This window comes from Phyllosticta capitalensis (assembly GCF_038381095.1).
Source record: "Phyllosticta capitalensis strain CBS 128856 chromosome Unknown BKA78scaffold_3, whole genome shotgun sequence".
NCBI lineage: Eukaryota > Fungi > Ascomycota > Dothideomycetes > Botryosphaeriales > Phyllostictaceae > Phyllosticta > Phyllosticta capitalensis.
In genome coordinates, this window is record NW_027117441.1 from 2,446,250 (window position 1) to 2,461,038 (window position 14,789).

General features: G+C 54.8%; 7 protein-coding genes across 7 annotated transcripts; 2 read left to right on the forward strand and 5 right to left on the reverse strand.

Annotated features, from left to right (window-relative positions):
• Nucleotides 1-646: 646 nt before the first annotated feature.
• On the reverse strand, nt 647-1,455 carry BKA78DRAFT_105310 (uncharacterized protein). Its single transcript, XM_066882150.1, has one exon. It carries the CDS (start codon nt 1,361-1,363, stop codon nt 881-883), a length of 483 nt encoding a protein of 160 aa, XP_066746922.1. The 5' UTR covers nt 1,364-1,455; the 3' UTR covers nt 647-880.
• A 1,517-nt stretch (nt 1,456-2,972) lies between these two features.
• On the forward strand, nt 2,973-3,212 carry BKA78DRAFT_309872 (uncharacterized protein). Its single transcript, XM_066888067.1, has one exon. It carries the CDS (start codon nt 3,003-3,005, stop codon nt 3,186-3,188), a length of 186 nt encoding a protein of 61 aa, XP_066746923.1. The 5' UTR covers nt 2,973-3,002; the 3' UTR covers nt 3,189-3,212.
• Nucleotides 3,213-3,908: 696 nt separating this feature from the next.
• BKA78DRAFT_247593 (t-SNARE) lies at nt 3,909-5,021 on the reverse strand (the record flags this gene model as incomplete). The annotated part of the gene is made up of 3 exons (XM_066884310.1): nt 3,909-3,973; nt 4,023-4,305; nt 4,401-5,021. 3 exons carry the CDS (start codon nt 5,019-5,021, stop codon nt 3,909-3,911), a joined length of 969 nt encoding a protein of 322 aa, XP_066746924.1.
• Nucleotides 5,022-5,351: 330 nt separating this feature from the next.
• On the reverse strand, nt 5,352-7,299 carry BKA78DRAFT_309883 (nicotinate phosphoribosyltransferase-like protein). The gene is made up of 3 exons (XM_066888068.1): nt 7,125-7,299; nt 5,899-7,076; nt 5,352-5,833 (listed from the first exon to the last, which is right to left on the reverse strand). Exons 1-3 carry the CDS (start codon nt 7,184-7,186, stop codon nt 5,610-5,612), a joined length of 1,464 nt encoding a protein of 487 aa, XP_066746925.1. The 5' UTR covers nt 7,187-7,299; the 3' UTR covers nt 5,352-5,609.
• Nucleotides 7,300-7,446: 147 nt separating this feature from the next.
• On the reverse strand, nt 7,447-8,619 carry BKA78DRAFT_105433 (glutathione S-transferase). The gene is made up of 2 exons (XM_066882152.1): nt 8,254-8,619; nt 7,447-8,201 (listed from the first exon to the last, which is right to left on the reverse strand). Exons 1-2 carry the CDS (start codon nt 8,305-8,307, stop codon nt 7,578-7,580), a joined length of 678 nt encoding a protein of 225 aa, XP_066746926.1. The 5' UTR covers nt 8,308-8,619; the 3' UTR covers nt 7,447-7,577.
• Nucleotides 8,620-9,686: 1,067 nt separating this feature from the next.
• On the reverse strand, nt 9,687-11,550 carry BKA78DRAFT_105411 (phosphoesterase family-domain-containing protein). The gene is made up of 7 exons (XM_066882151.1): nt 11,122-11,550; nt 10,951-11,065; nt 10,798-10,894; nt 10,671-10,752; nt 10,494-10,616; nt 10,202-10,446; nt 9,687-10,152 (listed from the first exon to the last, which is right to left on the reverse strand). Exons 1-7 carry the CDS (start codon nt 11,309-11,311, stop codon nt 9,817-9,819), a joined length of 1,188 nt encoding a protein of 395 aa, XP_066746927.1. The 5' UTR covers nt 11,312-11,550; the 3' UTR covers nt 9,687-9,816.
• Nucleotides 11,551-12,108: 558 nt separating this feature from the next.
• Nucleotides 12,109-13,965, forward strand: BKA78DRAFT_248385 (putative multicopper oxidase, type 1; the record flags this gene model as incomplete). The annotated part of the gene is made up of 1 exon (XM_066884385.1): nt 12,109-13,965. The coding sequence occupies one exon, from the start codon at nt 12,109-12,111 to the stop codon at nt 13,963-13,965; it is 1,857 nt and encodes a 618-aa protein (XP_066746928.1).
• Between the last annotated feature and the right edge of the window lie 824 nt (nt 13,966-14,789).

Consider the following 14,789-nt stretch of genomic DNA (forward strand, 5'->3'; position numbering starts at 1 on the left):
TAACAATCCTGCAATTCCTCCATATAAAGAACCAACAACCTCACCACATCATCCTCAATTCCTCCCGCAGCCACATCATCACCTTGACTGCACCACATACCATCCTGCCTCCTTCAAAGAACATCACAACAACAACCACATCAACAATCAACATGTCTGGCGTTTACTCCAAGACCTCCAAGCCTGCCTACGGCCGCCAAACCATTTCCACCACCTACTCCGGCTCGACAACTGCCACCGGCTCTTCCGGCATGAAGCCCACTCGCGGCTACGGGAGCAAGCCCGTGACTGTCCACAACGGTGGAGGCACCACCCGGGACCCTCAGTCCAGCTCCTCTGCCACCAACAGCGGCTACTGGAAATAAATCACCACCTCTGGGTGTCGTCGGGTCTTCAATGACCCCCACACCCATGGCAGCATGCGGGAGCTCCTCGCCATGAGCTCCCGCCTCTCCTGCCGTCTCCACCACGGTGGACGTTTTCCTCTTTTGTCTCTCATGGATCACGGCGGGCCTCGAATCTAGACGAGCACCTCAGGGTCAGGGATCTCATTGACTGATTTCTCTGACGTGTATAGACGGGTCTTGTCGCAAGCAGCATCTTGGGCGGAGTTTTCCTTTTTTTAGTCGATTTGGCATGGATTGGTCTTGGGACGGTTGGTTGGTCGGCTCTCTTTGTATTCCCGCAGCTCTTTGCACTGCATTGCATCTCCGCATATCTGGTGTACATATGGACTGGTCGGGACAGGATGGGATAGGATGGGATTGGACGGGCTGGTCGGTTGGGCAGGCGGAGCGTCATATTGGATGGCACGGACTGGATCAGGCCTACTATTTTTCCCGCTCGCTTTCACTATCCGCATCTATCATCTCAACGCACACTAGTCTATAGTCAGTCTTCGCGCTCGACTCGATAAAATCATACAAAACCCTTTCCCCCAACTGCTGCTGCTGTCCGAACTGCCTTCCTCGTGGTGCCAAAGTGCGTTGCTTTTTCCCTTGGACATCACTGCAGCCAGCCGCAGCGCCTCGCGGCCGCCTTGCCAGCTGTCCTCGTCCACAACCGCCTTGTCTCTTTTACTTCTCCTGCTACAGTACTCTCCTCCACTTGCCGCGCCACCGCGAGCGCCTGCCGCCGCCTCCGCGCTGTTTGCGTAGCTTCCTCTCCGCCTGTGCCTGCCGCCTCGTTCCTTTCCCTCCTTCCCATTTGGGATCTCAAACCACGGGCAAGCACTGCAAAAAAAGCAACGCTTACCTCGCGCCCAAGGCCGCATCATCACACACTGCTCTTTTCTTCTACTCTGCCACGGCCACGGCCACAGCCACAGCCAAGCGCTGGCTGGCGGCAGTCCGAGCAGCCACATGAAGAAAGCATCAGCCGGCCGCCCCCAGCCAGCCAGCCCAGATACCCTCCTGCAGCCTTCCTTCCGGCTGCCGCCGCCGCTGGCTGAGCAGCAGTGGGAAAAAAAAAAGCAAAAAAAAAAAAAAAAAAACAAGCAAAACTCCATCGATACATGCACACGCGGATGGGGGGGGGGTTTAATCTACCTGCCCTATTTCTAGCAACGCGGTCGGCTGATTGGACGGGGTGATTGTTTTGGCGGGCGGTTGGGGTAATGCGAAACCGAGAGAGAGGGGTGGTAGGCGGTGGGTGGTGCGTGGAGTGGATGATGGGTGGGCAGACTGATGATTAGTCTTTTTGCTTGGTGGTTTGATTGTTGTTGTTGGTGGACTGACTACTGTGGTGGAGTTGGGTTATTGCAATCCACTGCTGCTGATGATGATGATGATGATGATGCAGCGATGGATGAGATGAAATGAAAAAAGAGAAAGCGAAACCGCCTTGTTGCTTTGCGCGTTGAGCTGAAGGGAAGGGAAAGGAAAGGGGGGAACTTGGAGGTGGTGATTGATCGAATCATCATGTGCCGTGGATATCAATCAAAACCAAGTCTTCGTTCATCCTGTTGTCTCGAGAGGTCGAGCACCACTCTCCCGAGGTGGGAGGCAGCAGACAAACAGGACGGACGACAGTTCGCCATCTGGTCTGGCACACATGATTGCTCATCGAGCAGCAGCAGTCAAGACGAGTCGAGTCTTCCCGTTTTCGCCCATCTCCCGAGCGCAAGGTAGGTACTCGCTGATGCCGCCTCGACGCAATCACTTGGTCAGGAGCCACCTTTTCTCCAGGAAGAATCCCCGTCGGCATCTTTGAGAAATGTCATGCATGAGAATGTGTCGTCGACAGCTGGTCATGCTCCCCCATCACCTCCAGTTGACCCCGGCATCCAAACATTGAACAGTGCAATTCGTCACTTTCGAGTTGGAGAAGATTCGACGGGGGGCTCGTCAAGGTCTTGGAAAATCGCCTTGGCTTGTCCACCTCAACTCCATCTTTCCCACATCCCCGCTCCTTTGCATGTTCCAAAGCAACCCATATCATCTCATGCAATCCATAGCTTCAGGGCAAGAACAATGCGCGCAGCCCACAAGCCGACCAAGCACCACATCAACTCACTGACTGCCGTCACGGTGGAGCACCCGAAGCGAAGACCCAAACGTGGTGCCGCAACGCTAGCCGCATCAGGCACATGCTGGTACTTGGGGGCCGAATCGAACCATGGAGATTGCCGCCGCAACCCCACCCGCACTGCAGCGCGTAGGGCGATGGCGTTTGGCGTCGGCGGGTCGGCAGTCGGCGGTTGGACGAAAATAGTAGCGTGGATGTGTGGTCTCGATTGTGAGATGGGAGGGAGGTGTGAGTGTGAGGAGGGGTGGGAGGGTCATTGGGTCTGATTTGTTGAGGCGGCTGCTATGCCATTGCTGGGCCGGGATACCGATGTCGTTTTGCGGTCTCCGTTGCGAAAGAGATCTCCCGAGAAGCGATGGGTGGGTGCGGTCGCTCCCTCAGCCCACATCTCCCGCCGGCACTCGTGCCAATGTCAGTGACAAACTCACAAATAAGGCTGATTGAAGCATCAGGGTGAAGGAAATGGATTGCCATGTATGTGCGACTCTGGACTCTCACCAACAGAGGAGCAATACAATCCCTCTAACGCCATTCCCGAAACTCCGGCAAGTGATCCAAGCAAGCGACTAAAGCATAAGAAAGAACCGCCCAAAAGCCCCGTGCAGCTTACGACCCTCGTCCGTCGAATGCCATTCTATGCATTAAGAAGACGCTGGACTTGAGAAAAAGCCATGGTGCCGCAGACTCGCCAGTGAACACACAGCATAAAGCGCGAGAAAAGCTGAGACGAGGACGAGGCCGAAAGACCGCGGGGCGAAGAAAAAGAAGAAGAACAAGGCCGATTCGGATTACAATGGCCAGATGTATATGCATGCATGCAACGACCGGAATGCCACGCGATGACGCGATGCCGAGCTGTCAGACCAAGGAAGAAGAGAAAAGGACGATATACTGAGACGGGAAAGGTGCAAATGACAAAAGAGACCATGCAAACTCCTTCTACAAGTACCTGGGTCTCGACGCGACCTCATCTGTCGATGCAGGGGCTAAAGACTCCAGTCCTGAGAGGCAGGAGATCCATCCAAAACCATGGGTCGAGCACGCAACCTGCCTCTGCACGCGCGACCGGCGGCGCCCCACATCAAAACACATCGCCACGTGGGTTGTGTATCCACATGACGCCGATGATGATCCCGACCCCAGGTCTCGGTGCAACTTTTCTTGGTGATTTTCCTTGGCTCGCATGCGCGCAGTCGTGGTACGTACAAATGCCAGTCGGGCGTTCGGTTGGGTATAGAGTAACGGTATCGAGAAAACGAGCGGACTGCTGGCGGGCCGCGCCTTTAAGGTTGGGTTAGCGGATTTAGGTTATTGGGTGGTTGGGATGAACGCAGACTAGCTTGAAGGGATTAAAAAAAAGTTGCTTACCAGGGATTAAGCGACTACTTCTTGCTGTTTATGTACACAACGATACCAATGATAATGGCAATGATGATGATGATCAAGACTGCGATCAAGTCAGTATGCGACGGCAAATAGGAGCTCGGGATTCTTACTGGAGATTCCCAGGCAGTACCACTTCTTGCGGTTGCGAGAGCGGGCGCTGACAATGGCCTGACCAATCTCGTCATTGGCCTTTTCAACATTCTCGCGAACCTCCTCGCCCTTTTGCTCAATGTTCTCGATCAAGGGTTCTTGCTGGACGACAATCTGCTCAAGGTCCTGGAAGAGCTGCGCCAATTCAATCATCTGCTGCTCAATCTTCTGAATCTCAAGGTGACGGCCCTCGACGGCCCGGAGCGCCGACTGTGCCTGGCCACGGCGGTCGCTTTGCATCAACTGTGTCGGAAAACCATGTTAGCGCAACTGACTCCCGGCAACTTCCAAGCGAGACCGTGGCACAATGGCCGTTGGAAACATGAGCAAAGACGTACCGCCTGTTGGAAGATCTGGGTGTTCGGATCTTCAACCGCCTCCCGAACCTCCTCGTCGGTAGCGTCGGGTCTGACGATGCGGTACTGCCGGGCCTGGCTCTCCTGCAAGTCCTTGCGGAACCTGCTCTCGACCTCCTGAAACTTGTTGATGGTGGCCTTCATCCGGCGGTCCACGCGGCCGACCTGCGGCTTGTTGCGCGGGTTTCCGCTCTCGGGCAGACCCTTGATTCGGCGCATGCGGTCCACCAGGCCACGGTTGCCCGTCATAATGTCATTGTTGAGCGAGTCGATTTGGTTCTTGTAGACGAGGGGTTCGTTTACGGCAGACTTGTGGAGGCGCTGGAGCTGCTCGAGCTGCGAGTCGATTGCATCGAGGGCGCGGTCGATTTGTTGACATTCGTTCAGGATAGCGTTTGGGTCCGGGGCCTGCTGCCCGTTCATGGCTTGCATCTCGTAGTCGGGCTCTGTGAAGGCTACGCTATTAGTCGTCGATTCCGGAGGCCGCGAGGAGTTGGGCACTGTACGGTTGTTGTAGCCATTCTGAGCGCCGTAGCCAGCATTGTCGCTGTAGGGGTTGGACTGGCCGTAGCCGCCGCCTTGGTTGTATCCGTACTGAGACATGGCCGTTAGTCTTCAGGAGAGCAGAGCAGTGGTGGGGGCGACGAAGACGAATAAATGGCGGCGGTGGTGGGCGGGAGCGCTTACACTCATGTTGTATAGGCTGGCGGGCGCTTGTGAGGCAGGTAGGGTCACAGGGTGTTGGAACGGTTTTGAGCGGCTAGGGTCAGAGGATCGGAGCGAAGGCAGCAGCAGCGATCCGATGGAAAAGGAAGGAGAGCGGGCGTGGTGATGCGCCGGGTGAAGGAGGGGAGCAGTGGCAGTGGCAGTGCGGCTGAGGGATTGAAGTGCTAAAGAGCGACTGGAGGGCTGCTGTTCCTCAGAGAGTGATTGGAGTGAAAGATGGACGGCGCAGTCGCGTCGAAACTCGACTGGCGACAAGGCGCTGGACTGCTTGCCTCAGGCTAAGCAGGCAATACCCTTTAGCCCCTGGCGCGCCCCCGGTCTGCGGCCCGGGGTACAGGTAGCCTGACCCAACTAGACGCCCGTGCAAGGCCAAGGATGCGTGCCCCTAATTTTGTCTCTGCCACTGCACTGCACCTTTGCAACACCACCACCTTTCCGCCGCCCCCAACCACCACTCTTCTTCTTCTACGTTGTCGACGTGCCCCAGCGCGTCCGCTCGTCGCCACCCTCCCACGTCTTCTCCACGTAGCCTAGCCGCCGCTTCACTTCCGCCACCTTTTCCTTGTCGCCCGTGTTCTTGCCAATATTGTCGCTGATCTTGATCGCTGGCCTGCCCGCCGCCGATGCGATCTTGATGACAATGTTCAACGGCACCGACTTTTGCCCTGTCGACGTGCGCTCATAATCGTCTGCGCCCCGTCCCGTCAGCTCACTCTCCACGTCACTGCGCCCCTCAGCATGCGGCGGTACTTACTGGTCAGGAAGGTTCCGACGCCGAACGTCGGCTGGAAACCCTCTGCTTCGGCCAACTGCTTGTACTCCAAGCACAGCTCAATGTTGAGCGAGTCTGAAAAGACAATGACCTTCTTGTCTTTGATGCCCTGGCTGTCGTAGAATTCACGCATCATCTTTATGAAGCCCCTTGGATCGCCCGAGTCCTGCCGCACGCCAGTAAAGACGCGCGCATAGGTCGGCAGATCCCTCTGGCCGTCCGCCGTTGTGGGTGCCGCAATCGGTGGTTGGGTGTCAGTGTCGCAGGTTTCTGTTGCGCCTGATGAGGCACTCGTGGTTGCTGCTCCCTGCACGGCAGTAGTGTAGGCGGGTATGGGCTTGGTAAAGGCTCGCAGGAACGCTGGTGTACCAAACGTGTCGGTCAGGGCGATGCCGAGGACGCCCTCGCCGAACGTGCCAACCCAATACCGCAATGCCGTCTCATTGGCATTCTCGTAGTCGTTTGTGATGGCCGCGATGCCCATGAACCATTCATGCGCAACGGTCCCCACGGGAGGGATGCCGTACTTCATGGCAAAATGGACGTTGCTCGTACCTGAAAGCTTGCCCTCGTGCCCCTTGTCCTGCCTCTCCTTGGCAGCCTGCGTCAAGCCTTGGAGCACCAGGTCCTGCGTGTGGTAGTCCCGCCGCCTCCTGCTTCCAAACTCGGAAAAGATGCACCCGTTCTTGAGGAGTTGAGCGCCCTTGTGGCGCGCTTTTTCTAGCTGCCCGTCATAGTTCCAGTCCTTGTCGCAGAACTTGAAGTACGCCTCACTGATGAGGGCCAGCAGCGGAATCTCATACAAGATCGTCTCCACCCACAATCCTTCCGTGTGAAGTCCCAGATCGCCCACGTCAGTGTCCGCACCCGTGTCGTCATCCGCCTTGAACGACAGCTGGATTTGCCGCTCGGGGTGGAACCGAAACTTGGACAGGTAGTCAATGTAAGGCTTAGTGAGGTAGGGGCAAGTCGACTCGAGATAGCGCAGTTCGTCGTCGGAGAGGGTAATGTTGGCGAGCTTGTCAATCTGGGCCTGGAGCCAGCGGTATGCGGCGCGGGTGAAGCGCATATGAGGAGTTCGGTTCGTAAAGCTGTACGTGACGTGGACATTGGGAAAGTACTTGAGGACGCAACATTGCATCGTCAGTTTGTAAAGGTCGCTGTTCTGACGTCAATAGCGGTTCCGACTCGCTGCGCTTGCGACTCACGTATCGAGAATGGAAACGACGCCTTCGGGTAGCGCGTTTGCGCTGCTGCCGTCGGAGCCCATGGTGGTTGCAGTCAAATGGAGAATCCGAGCGGTCGGGGTTCCAGCCGCTTTATAGAGGTGTTTTGGTGATGTGCCGCGTAATGGTGGAGGGGTAGAGCTCAACACACAAGGCCAGAGTGAAATCGGCGGTATCCGCCCGCATCTGCTGCAGCATCCCACCTCAGGCCCAGCGCACCGGCTTTCGGAGATAAGATCTCTTATCTGTCCCGCCTTTGCTTAATGCAGGTCCGTTTACCCGCACCCGAACGTCACTGGGATCAGGGACCTAAAAGCCATTTTCTCCTTGCTTGGGCATTGGTCACAATTCCAACATCACGACTGGACTTCTCACTGTCGTCCAAGAGCATCATTTTTCTATGTTCCATCCATCACGTCATGACGCAGACATTGCTCAAGCCTTTCCGTTCTGGGCCACCTTCCTGGCGTCGATGAACTTGGGCTCGCCAAACGTCTCCTTCACCTCCTCCACAGCGAGCACCCGCTCGAACCAGCTGACGATCTTGGGGTACTCGGCCCTCATCTTCTCGTCAATGACATGGGCAAAGGGCCAAAGCAGAGAGCTGGCCACGCTGATGTCCGCCAAGCTGATCTTGTCCGTCGCGATCCACTCCCTGCCGGCGGCGAGGTGCCTCTCGAGCCCAGCAAGGCCCTTTGCGATCTTGGCAACGCCGTCGTTCTCCGTCTTCTCGTCGTAAGGGGCCATGCCGAGGCGCCAGATCAGAAGCGGGATGAAAGGCAAGAAGAGGTCGCCTTCACCGTAGCAGATCCACTGCCTCACACGGGCGCGCTCGAGAGGGCTCTCACCAAGGAGCTGCGAGGCCTTGGGGCCCGACTCCGCGACGTACTGCGCAATGGCATCCGAGTCTGCAATGGGGTTTCCGTCGGCGTCCTCGAAAGCGGGAACCTTGCCGGCGGGGAACTTGGCCAGGAACTCAGGCGTCTTGTTCGTCTCGCCCATCTTGAAGTCGGCGGGGACATCGATCTCGAGGCCATTGAACTTGGCGACCGCGAGGACCTGCATTGTCTGTGAGATTGGCTTCCATCGGTCCAATTGAAAACATTCCGACCTTCGAGACCTTCGGAGAAGGCGAGTAGTTGTAGAGCGTTCCGAAAGGAGCCATGGTGTATATGCTCGTAGAGGAACCGAGGTGTAGCTGTCGAATCGTTGTAGGTATTGATGGTTTGGACGATGAGGATTCTGTTACCTCCTTGACACGCCAATCTGCTCTCTCTTATATCTTCCAAACATCTTCTGATATATTCCACATTTTTCTACGCTTATATCCGGTTCCTGTGCTGCCAGTGCGTTGGCATCTGTCCTCGGCCAGTCTTCCATCCGCCCCGAGTGGAGGCTGGCCTTGCGCTTTGACGATTGCTGTTCCCCGATTGAAACAAGTGGAAGAATCTCGGGAAATCGTTCAGTCGAATCATCTGTCTCCTGCCAGACACGAGACGCGGACAACGTCGACACAAGCGGCCGTTGTGCTACTCCAACGCATGCACGTCGAGGGGCTGAAGACACCAAAAACGTCTCTGGATTACCAATTCTCCGCGACGCTGTTTGTCCGCTGAGAAATATGAACTGCACCTGTGCCTTCTGCACGACTTCAAGGAGTCAAAAGGAGCCTTCTCCAATTTTTTTCCTCCTCTTTTCGTGGTTAGGACCCCCTCCCCACACGGAAGATCGTCTCAGAATCCCGAGCCTTTTAGCCCCACAGCTGACAAACCACACACGCTCCACAAGTCCTACACCAGGGAATCGTTTTCTTGGAAGACCGGACGAGCTTCTTCGGCAGTTGTGAGTTGGCTGTGTGAGCCATTGACGTCGCTGGATCGCTGCGGACGGCACGACGACACTGCCTTCATGGCGGCCGCCACAACCGTCTTTCCGAGAAGCTTATTTCTCTCTTCGCATCGCCTTGATCGCGGTGTCTTGAGCTTGCAGCATACTCTGTTGTTCACGAGCAAACTTGTCGTCATTCCCTAACGCAGCGAGTGTCAGCATTGTGTGGCCATTGGCGAATCAGCTGTAAGCCGCCGAGCCCAAAACTTTTGCGGATGCGGATTCGCGATGCATTTAACAATGCGCATCTCTCCCACCCATTTGGCGACTACTGGTGCAGCAGACTATAGGCAGGGCAGATTGGCCGACGTCGATCGTTTGATAGCGTTTTGCTTTTCAAGACCGTCCATCTCGTGTTTGTGCAGTCTTTTCCATCGTATTTTCGTATCGCAAAATTATTCCACGCTCTCCTGGCTCTTCGGTGCCCTTTTCTTCTTCGATGCCCTTGTCGATCAGGTTGTCGATCATTTTTGCGGCATTCAACACCATGAACTCTTGAGGCACTGGGAGTATGATGGCGATGAGTAAGTCAATATGCATGTGATATGACTGTCAGCAACAAAAGAAACAGAGTTCTTGTCCTGGACAGCAAGGAAATTCGTCAAGCCGTAAGCAACAAGGATCGTCCATCAAATTGTGGCCACGAAGAAGCAAAAGACACGTAGGAACCAGGAGATGGGGAGCGAAGGAGCATTACTTTCGTCGTTGTCGACTTTGGCTCTAGAGGCGCTGTTGCGCAATTAATCAGCTCTATCTATCATCTTCAACATCACAACGCTGGAAGGAGTTAGTACCCTTCCGCCTCTGGCAGGTCGTAGCCATCAGGGATCTCCAGGGCCGTGCTGTAGTACGAGGGCAGAGAAGAGTTTTCCCAGGTCGCAACGATGGAGGGGTGGACGTGACGGCCAGCGTACTCGGCGTGCACATTGGGAGCAATCCAGGAGCGGTTCTTGCCCTCAATGTCGTTGAAGTAGCCGGGGTACGAGTAGTTGAAGAAGCGCTGGTCGAGCGCCTTTTCGCCAGACCACTCGCGGAGGGTGTCGCCAGTCTTCTCAGCAACGAAAGAGAAGACGTTGGCGCCGACGTCAAAACGACCAAGAGTGTCGAGACCCCAGTTCGCCTCCTAAGGGACTTATTAGCGCAGTCTGGAACAGAGGATCAAAGAAACTCACGACTGTGGCAATCTCGGAATAGTGGTCGTAGAAGTTGCTGTCAGTGGTGCCAACAAGCTCTGCCGGAACAGCATCGCCAAGGAGGATCGCAAGGACTCGGTTCTGGATCGTGTAGGTCTCGTTTTCGTCAAAGGTCACAATGACAAGTGTGTTCTTCATGAACTTGGTGTTGTTCAGGAGCGGCTCGAGGAAAGTCCTCGTCCAGGCACCGGCGACAGTGACGGAAGAATCGTGGCCGTCAGAAGCTGGATTCGTTAGCGAGAAGGAATTTCCCCTGAGAAGAATTACTTACTCATGTTCGGCGTGATGAACATCCACTGAGGCAGAGCATCAGCCTCGAGATCCTCCCAGAACAAGGTGGTGTTCTTGATGTTGGCAAGCCTCTCTTCGTGAAGATTGACGTTCTCGAAGCTCACTGCATCCGGAAAGGTCAACACTTCATTTATGTAATAGCTAGTGGGATTCTTACCCGCAGGGTTATGCTTGCGAACATAGTCATTGGCACCGTTGACCTGGTTCACGTACTCGAATCCCGTGTAACCAGTGTAGGGCTGCATGTGTTAACACAACTCAAGTCGATGATTTGATACTCTTACCATATCTTCCTGGTACTCGCCCCAGGAAACACCCTGAGCCTCCAGGAGATCGAGAACGGTGGAAACATTTGACGGGAAGTTGCTCAGCTCATCGTGGCTTAAGACATTAGTTCAAAACTTCATTTTTTCTTCTGAGCGATGATCTGAACTTACTTCATACCCTGGTAGTCGCCGGAGATGGAGGCAAGATAGTTCGGCTGACTGGGATGGGTGACGGCATGGTAGCTGTCAAGGGTGATGCCCTGAGCTGCGAGCCAGGCGAGATTCGCTGCGCTAGATGTGAGATGATGTCTGCAATAGAGCAGAAAATATGATGCGACGTACGGTCTCCGATGGCCTTGTCGTAGTCGGTGTTCTCAAGCCAGATGATGGCTATGCGGTCAAACGCCTTGCCTGGAACCCAGGAAGTGGTGTTGCGCGCGTAATGGCGGCCGGACCTAGGAATATGGGGATACGCTTCTACGCCAACGAGGGCATTCAAGGCCAAGAGACCAGCAACCAAAAGGGACGACATGATCTATCCAAAACGAATGCAACGAGGGAATGAAAGACGCGCCGGCGTAGAGGGAGAGGCCGCACACACGGTGCAGAGATGGTGTTGAAGTGGATGTGCTGCCGGTGCAGGTGATTGTTTGGGTCAGCAGGCGACATTATGTATGCACCTCCAGCGTTCGTGCGCCGGTCCTTTTGCAGCGAGTCGGCCATGGATGGTAGGCAGGCACGACTGCTGGACGCAGGCAGGGACTCGGAACAGGAAGGTGTGTTGTTGAGGCGAACCAACCGAGTCATCCCATGTGGTTATCCTGCTCCCTGTGATTGGCCGCTGCACTAATCTAGTGGCCGATTTTAGTGCGGTTGGGCCCGCAAACTGCGGCCACGACGTAGGCGAGCTGCGAGCTGCGAGCTGCACCGCGTCAGCTCTGCCAATCTCCAGTCACCACAACCAAACCACGAGGTGTTAATTGGCCGTCTTTCCCCCCACTGCAGCCATGTCTTTCATCCTCCGTCCATCATCTTCGCGAAGCCCACGCCCTCGGGCCGCATCTGTCGCTACCGCCGCATCCGATTACCCGCGACTCGTGCTGCTCTCCGAGCCTGCGATACGCTTCGCGTCCTCAATGTCCCACAAAAATGTCTTTCAGAAGCGTCGAGCCCGCCGTTGATGCTCGCGGATATCGACCGCTTGACCAGCATGAGCCTGACCTCGAAGATGCGGCGACTTCACCACTCAAGGAAGACGACCATGTCCCAACGGAATCAGCGCCAGGTGGCTATGCGCGAAAATGGCTGGTGTTGCTCGAGCTCACCATCATGTCCTTCGTCCTCGCCATAGCACTCTCTGCCGTCGTTTTGCGGAAGCACCCATCCCATGGAGCCGTGGCCGAACACGGTATTGGGCAGACTGAGGTCGCGTCGGCAAACCCCAACCAGCCCAAGTACATGCTCGACCCATCATGGGACTTCCAGGCTCCTGCGCAAACGAGAGAGTATCACTGGACAGTCACCGATGAAGAAAGAAACCCTGATGGTGTCTTCCGGTCCATGATTCTCATCAATCAAGAATTTCCCGGACCTTTGGTCGAATGCAATGAGGGCGATACCTTGGTCATCCACGTGGAAAACCAAGCGAGCAATGCGACCTCCTTTCACTGGCACGGACTTTTCATGAATCAGACCAACTGGATGGACGGAACTGTCGGGGTCACTCAGTGTGCCATAGCGCCCAATGCCAGCATGACGTATCGCTTCAAAGTTGATGGCCAGTCGGGAACCTACTGGTACCATGCGCACATGGGCATGCAAACTGCGGATGGTCTTTACGGTCCACTGATCATTCACTCACTTCAAGAGCGTGACCTGCAGAAATTGGACTACGCGTCCGACCAAGTCCTTATGATTCAAGACTATTATCACGACTTATCCAGCGCTCTGCTTCCAAAGTATCTCAGTCCCGGCCGCGAAAACGTAGAACCTGTGCCAGACGGTGGACTCATCAATGGGAAGAACATCCGCGACTGTAGTACCTTGACGAACAGGAGATGCGACAACTCTTCCGCCGAGCTGACCTCCTTTAACCTCGAGAAGAACAAGCATCATCGAATTCGTGTAATTCACGTTGGAGCTTTTGCAGAATTTCATTTGCAGCTCGACGAGCACCGATTCGCGGTAACTGAAGTCGATGGCACCGACGTGTTGCCCATGTTTTATCATAGGCTTAACATTCATCCCGGCCAGCGCTACAGTATCGTGGTCAACACAAACGCGACCAGTGGAGATGCATTTTGGCTTCGTGGCAAGATGGTTACAACTTGCTTTAAAGAGAAAAATTCCAACCTTGTGTCCGAAGTCAAAGCCATCATTCGCTACGGTCCCCACGATCAGGAGCGTTCTCCCAAGGAACCATCCAGCAAAGACTGGGCCGACGCACTCGACGTCACTTGTCTTGAGATGAACACCACTGAGTTGCGCCCTGTCGATCAAGTGTTTGTTCCCGAGGCGGCTGATACCCAAATCTACCTGCGCGCAAACTTTGAAATAGGCGCCTGGCGCCTTAGTCGCGGCTTTTTCAACAGTTCCTCATTCCACGCAAACCTCAGATCCCCCACACTTCACCGCATGATCGATGGCATCGTGTCCGGCATCGAGTCATTTGCGTCGCCGACCGCCGACTCTCCGTACGGAATCAATTCAGTTGCTTTTGACCATGTCACCGAATTCGTCTACCAAACAAAGGACATTCGCATAGTGGACGTCCTAGTTAGTAATTTTGATGACGGCAATCATCCTCTCCATCTCCACGGTCACAAGTATTTTGTTCTTGCGTCAGGCCATGGCTACCCACCAACGAATCTATACTCCTCAATCGACATCTCTAACCCCTTACGCAGAGACACGGCGTCAGTCGAGGGGTTTGGCTGGATTCTGTTGCGCGTCGTTCTCGATAACGCTGGGATGTGGGCATTTCACTGCCACCTCTCCTTCCACCAAGAAGCGGGAATGATGATGCTGTTCGCGGCACGGACAGATGAAATGGCAAGCTGGGAGGTGTCAGAGGACCAGCGCGCTTTGTGTCGTCTCGATGGTGTGGAGAGAGGCGATCGACCGAAGGACGAGATTTGGTTTGGGAATTTCGGCAGTTCCCATGAGAAGAGCGGAGGAAAAGGGTGATCTTCACGGAAACGACCGCTGCAGAGCAACAAACGTTGATGTTGCGAAAATTGTGGCTGCCCCTCAAAGGACACAAGATCCGGAGACGAAATACTCTGCGCAAGTTCCACCATGCGTTTCCCGTCTGATGGCGCATCTCAGAGACTTCCCTGTGAAAGTCAGGTCCCACACGTCCAAGTCCTTGCGATTTTGGTATCAAATGGGTCTCAAGATGCTCGTCGTCATACAGTGATAGTCGAGGATTTCAGCGGGATCTCTTTTCCAGAGCGTTACTGAATAGAACCAGGGACAATGCGCATGCTTATGTCACTCTCGCTGTGTCGCCGGAGTATCCCAAAGTCTCTCGGAAATCTCCGGACACGTAGACAAGACATGGCGTGAAGTTTATGTCAGCCAGCAAGTCTGCACAGATAATATCCTCAGTGGTGGGCGACAGGTCCGAAAAACTACCGAAACGGACCAAATAGAAGGAAAGGGGACTTCAAGCGCTTGAATACTTCCAAATAATTCTCATGTCTCCCATCATCTTAAGCTCGACCTTCTCCTCGTTTCGCCTTACTGCATTTCCGACTCGCGCCCTCGCAGCGAAGAAGCCGCATCTTGCACATTGCTGCGTTACTTCAACGTCTTAGACACAAGCCTTAGAGGATATGTGTAAAACTAACATCCTGAGGAACTTATTTTAAAACTGCCCTGACCGACGTTTGGTGCTTGGCATCGGCATTTACTTTAAGCTTAGCTACTTTGACCCTTGCACTCGGATCTCGCAAAATTCCCGTGGTCCATATCTTGGATCTCCCGCCAATCAACACAGAACAATTGTG

Bases quoted from the DNA above. Each gene is read 5' to 3' on its own strand.
- BKA78DRAFT_105310 (XM_066882150.1), bottom strand. From the start codon at position 1,363: ATGTGGCTGCTCGGACTGCCGCCAGCCAGCGCTTGGCTGTGGCTGTGG.
- BKA78DRAFT_105411 (XM_066882151.1), bottom strand. From the start codon at position 11,311: ATGTCGTCCCTTTTGGTTGCTGGTCTCTTGGCCTTGAATGCCCTCGTT. The intron at 11,066-11,121 runs GTACGTCGCATC...CATCTAGCGCAG, and splicing joins CGACAAGGCCATCGGAGACC to CGAATCTCGCCTGGCTCGCA. The intron at 10,153-10,201 runs GTGAGTTTCTTT...TAAGTCCCTTAG, and splicing joins ATTCCGAGATTGCCACAGTC to GAGGCGAACTGGGGTCTCGA.
- BKA78DRAFT_105433 (XM_066882152.1), bottom strand. From the start codon at position 8,307: ATGGCTCCTTTCGGAACGCTCTACAACTACTCGCCTTCTCCGAAGGTC. The intron at 8,202-8,253 runs GTCGGAATGTTT...CAGACAATGCAG, and splicing joins CTTCTCCGAAGGTCTCGAAG to GTCCTCGCGGTCGCCAAGTT.
- BKA78DRAFT_309883 (XM_066888068.1), bottom strand. From the start codon at position 7,186: ATGGGCTCCGACGGCAGCAGCGCAAACGCGCTACCCGAAGGCGTCGTT. The intron at 7,077-7,124 runs GTGAGTCGCAAG...ACGTCAGAACAG, and splicing joins GTCGTTTCCATTCTCGATAC to CGACCTTTACAAACTGACGA. The intron at 5,834-5,898 runs GTAAGTACCGCC...GACGGGGCGCAG, and splicing joins CGTCGGAACCTTCCTGACCA to ACGATTATGAGCGCACGTCG.
- BKA78DRAFT_309872 (XM_066888067.1), top strand. From the start codon at position 3,003: ATGTGCGACTCTGGACTCTCACCAACAGAGGAGCAATACAATCCCTCT.